The sequence below is a fragment of the Thunnus albacares genome, chromosome 20 (assembly GCF_914725855.1).
Source record: "Thunnus albacares chromosome 20, fThuAlb1.1, whole genome shotgun sequence".
Taxonomy (NCBI): Eukaryota; Metazoa; Chordata; class Actinopteri; order Scombriformes; family Scombridae; genus Thunnus; species Thunnus albacares.
In genome coordinates, this window is record NC_058125.1 from 12,021,902 (window position 1) to 12,026,387 (window position 4,486).

Consider the following 4,486-nt stretch of genomic DNA (forward strand, 5'->3'; position numbering starts at 1 on the left):
TGTTAAAGGAGTTATTTTGCAGTTTCCGCTCACATTGGTCACAGTGGGAGGTAAGTAGCTGTAATGTACAGGTGTTGAACCACAAAGGCTTGGTTTAACATTGAACTCTCAACTTTAGCTTGAATATTTTGCAGTAAGAGGCGTAACTAAGACTTAAAAATATCAAGAGGCAGGGCAGGTAAAACGTGAGATGAGGTAGGGGGGTCTTAGAGAAGAGGTATATTTAAGTTTTTACCTTTTATTTGGTTCCTTAATACAGTTTATACTGCAGTTTAGGCACTCTTGGGTATTCATAAACTGTATTATGCTACAGTTTAAGAATATATTATGTCTATTTTACTATACTTTATGACAGAATAGCCCTGTATATATTAAAACAGACATCATCTCCTCTTTGTTCGTAGTTACAGCTCTTTATTGTTATGGCTGTTATGGCATCTCATATACAACATGTTTTTGCTCAGTCAGGGTGAACTGAGCACCACAGGACTGGAGATGAGCCAAAACAGGAAAAGGAAACCCCAGTGCTTTTTTGTCACAGCAAAGGTTATAAATAGTACAGGTGTTTTATATGCCTCACAGGTGAATAACAAGTGGTTTCACATTTCTTTAGTTATTTTGCAGCCTATATATATTTTAACGCAGATTTCTTAAATATCTACACATTATTTTCCAATACATCCTTTATTAACCTAGTGTTCGGAGCTAAGCTGCATAAATAAAATTCATGAAGCATACTGAAATGTCTAATTTATTCAAAATACTGTGACTCAAATTGAGTCCACTCGGATGTTTTCTACAGTGTTTTTGACATGAGCGTTGTATATACACATGATGGGGGTGGCAATGCTGTAATTTCCCGGGTCCCTGCCAGAGCAAGTCCTCCAAATTAAACAACCACAGAGATCATTTGTACCTGCACTCAAGAACGACCCACTGGAGTGTAATATGCTGCTTTCGAAAACAGGAAGTAATAGCAGCCTCCTGCAGCTAAGTCCACTTTTTGCCACTTTTTGCCATCTAACTATCTAGCCATCCACACATCCACCCAACCTGCCTCCTCCTAATAATGAAGTCATCTTATGTAGATAATTAATCTGAACTGCATCTGATATATAATTACTACAGCTGCTATATGATATCTGTCACTCAAACGTAATTATAGGTCGTTTTTCGCGCTGAATTTACGACCTTTAGAGTCGTTTTTGGGGGGGGGGGGGGGGGGGGGGGACAGGCTCCCAAATGTTGGAGGCTAGACAGGATAGCGCCATCTGCTGGATGAGTTCCATCTTTAAAACTGTATCCCGTCTGTATATATCACTCGGATTTTGAGCATGAAGCAGACATAACACTCCTGTCATAATTATAAACACAACATAAACATGAAAGAATACTTTTCTGTGTTTATGACTACCGTTCTGTTTACGTCACTTTCAACGTTGCTGATGAACCACAGGCACAGGAAACATGTCTGAGCATGCCTCATCATCAAACACAACTATTTGTTAAAGGTTGTTTAAACTCTCACAGATGATCCATACTTACTGTAATAACGGGGTCACAATATTTCTCTGATGTTACATTGTTAACAGTTTGGAAGCTTAATGAAAGATGTTTTAAAATGCTTTTTTCATGATTTTCATTTGTCTGACAGTGTCACAAATGATTTATTTGACCTCGAGAATGATGGTGACAGTGTAATAACACTTAATGACATCTTAATGTAGCTTTCAGACTCTTATTATTGACAAGTGAGACACTATATTAATTAGTATGAACTGACCCCTTAGGTATCGTGTCAATGAAATGAAAGTAGGTGATGCACTCTGAGGAGAAAGTGAAGCCTCCTGGTTATGCACAGGATTTCTTAACTAGTGAATTTACAAGCTGACGTACGGCCTCTCTGGGAAATGCACAGCTGCAGTCACATAAACACTTGTCTTCTTCTTATAAACATAGTGTTTCCCTCACACATATCAAAGTAAGATAAACACAGTAAAATCCAAAATAGTTTAAGTGACTTCCACTAGTATCTGTTTGTTATTATTTATTCAGTAAATGACGCAGAGAGATATCTTCTTGCAGTTGTGAAATGTGTATTTTTTCTAACTGGAAGGGAGGGGAAACACCCTGAGTTACTGTAAGTCGTTTTATCTACACATGAGTTAGCTTATTTGCTCATATTTGTAAGTATGAACAAACAAAATAAGAAGTCTTCAAATAAACTTGGAACTTTTGACTAAAAAACTTATCAAATTTAATTTAAAAAGTGTATTACATTTTTACTTCTTGATGAGTATTGTCCTCACTGGTGCATCTGTTTGTTTATAAACGAAAATCAATTTTCATAAATTGCACATAGACACACAATCATTCACAAGCCCTTGAATAATGTAAAATCAAGTGTTAAGATAATGGAAACAGTGGGAAACATAAAAACAATCTATACTCATTTTGTATATACTGGTTGGCTAAGATGACCTCGTGGGAGTCCAAAAACCCAACTTTACAGTAACTTTTAATGTAAACGACACGGAAGAAGCCCATACATAGTGTGAGGACACCAATCTTCCTCTCAGCACATAGTTTAATTATGTAGAAATGTCTGACTCATGCATTACTCTCACGAAGGACCTCCTTCTCCGAACTCCTTTATAAGGGCACAAAACTTGCCCTTAGAGTTTAATCTGAAAGAAGTTGCTCAGACAGAGCAAAGAATATTTCCTATTTATTTTATAAGTTCATTTTTTTATTTATTTATTTTTATATTTATTATTTATCAGGAGGTTAATTTTTTATCTCCAAATGTCTTGGTTTCCACACAACTTTTTCTCTGTTGTGCTTTCTTTCTTCTTAATCATCCCCCTTCCTTTCTCTCTATCATTTTATCTCACTGACTCCAACCCTCTGTTATCCTTTAACAGTGAAGTCAGAGAGGCGCATCTCTACACAGGTACTTTTCATTTTAGTTACTTTCAGTGTAAATATAATGCCTGTGATATATATTGTTGCTCTTAAACACCTTAAATTCTTCATTATGCTGATTTCCTTTGTTGCAGAAAATCATAGACGAGGGATGTATCTGCAGATGACCCAGGATGGGAGAGTGTCAGGAAGTGATGCTCAGACCCCTTACAGTGAGTGTTTGGCAGAAAAATCAGTAACAGACAGCATCAGTGGGCCCAATTTAGCATATTTTCCTCTCAAAATATCCACATAATTCTCTGGATAATTTGAGACCCAGAAAATGGAGACCAGCAGGAGATTTATGAAGCACATCTGTTTATGTTTTCCATGTTTCCAGGTGTGCTGGAGCTGAAATCAGTTGAACGAGGCCACGTAGTCATCAAGGGACAGTCAACATCTCTGTTTCTCTGTATGGACAGCAGAGGCCGTCTGAGAGGGCAGGTAAGCAAAAAGAGCGTCAACATCATAACGCCTTGGTCCTTCCTGTCGCCTGCGGACAATTTACATCTGTTATGTTGTCATTTGCAGAGACACTATGCAGAGGCTGACTGCACCTTCAGAGAACTGCTGCTGGCAGATGGATACACCCGTTTCCTCTCCTCACACAATGGATTTCCAGTGTCTCTGGCATCAAAACACTCCCCAGATCGACACTCAGTACCCTTCACTCGATTCCTACCAATTAGGAATACGTTGACAAGGGTGAGTGTGTCTGAACAACCACCAGACAATGAGAAATATTTCAACGTGGACTCTGATGACCTCCTTGGAATGGGCCTAAACTCTATGTCCAGTCCTCAGTTCTCAATGAACAAGTAAAGGTGAATAACACTATAGATACTAAAAGTGTCCTTTCATTGACCTGGTCAAACCTGAAGACTTGATTTTGTCATGAGATGCCAGGATATACTAAGCTGTACTGTGGTTTGGTCATTTTCAACATTTGGGGGAAACATTATTGTAATTTATTTATTTATTGTGTGTGTTGTTTGTTTCCAATGGTCTGCTTTAAGCCTAAATCATTTTAAGTTAACCTTCTGGGATTTTATGCTCTGTAGTTTGAGAGCTGTATGTTTGTGTCTGAGGAAGAAATACCCTATGTTGCAACATTGTGTTAATATTTATATATGAGGCTTTTGGAGTTTCTCTAAAAGTCCAGTAAGATTATGTATGTACCTCTCAGGTGTGTTTCACACTGGAAATAAGTTCTGAATGAAAATAAACATATCCCAAATTTGACTTTTGTTTTTCTAAGTCCTTCTAAGCACAAGAATGTATACTGGTGCACAAATCTACTATCACTGGTGATGAGAGATTAACAGTAGGGGAGTGAGAATTAGGCTGAATATTGTGAGAGTAAGAGCGTCCTCTAGTGGACAAATAAGAAATAATGAAAAGTAGGTGAAGTTCTCTTTTTGGGCCCTGGTGATCATTTGAGTCTTGTGTTTTTGGGTTTTAATTTGTTATAAATGTATTAAACCAATTTTCTACAATGTGTAGTGCATTCTTAGCACTTAGT

General features: G+C 37.6%; 1 protein-coding gene across 4 annotated transcripts; it reads left to right on the top strand.

The window, feature by feature from the left end:
- The first annotated feature begins 448 nt into the window (after positions 1–448).
- Positions 449–4,206, top strand: fgf21 (fibroblast growth factor 21). Of its 4 annotated transcripts, none has more exons than XM_044337212.1 (5): positions 449–582; positions 2,925–2,953; positions 3,060–3,137; positions 3,305–3,408; positions 3,496–4,206. In XM_044337212.1, the coding sequence occupies exons 1-5, from the start codon at positions 572–574 to the stop codon at positions 3,784–3,786; spliced, it is 513 nt and encodes a 170-aa protein (XP_044193147.1). In that variant the 5' UTR covers positions 449–571; the 3' UTR covers positions 3,787–4,206. The 4 variants fall into 4 exon arrangements, with proteins under 4 accessions (XP_044193147.1, XP_044193149.1, XP_044193148.1 ...); XM_044337214.1 differs by lacking the exon at positions 449–582 and adding an exon at positions 655–994; XM_044337213.1 differs by lacking the exon at positions 449–582 and adding an exon at positions 1,010–1,511.
- The last annotated feature ends 280 nt before the right edge of the window (positions 4,207–4,486 follow it).

Coding starts and splice junctions, on each gene's coding strand:
- fgf21 (XM_044337211.1), top strand. CDS start 2,806: ATGTCTTGGTTTCCACACAACTTTTTCTCTGTTGTGCTTTCTTTCTTC. Junction 3,138..3,304: donor TGATGCTCAGACCCCTTACA/GTGAGTGTTTGG, acceptor CCATGTTTCCAG/GTGTGCTGGAGCTGAAATCA. Junction 3,409..3,495: donor GAGGCCGTCTGAGAGGGCAG/GTAAGCAAAAAG, acceptor TGTCATTTGCAG/AGACACTATGCAGAGGCTGA.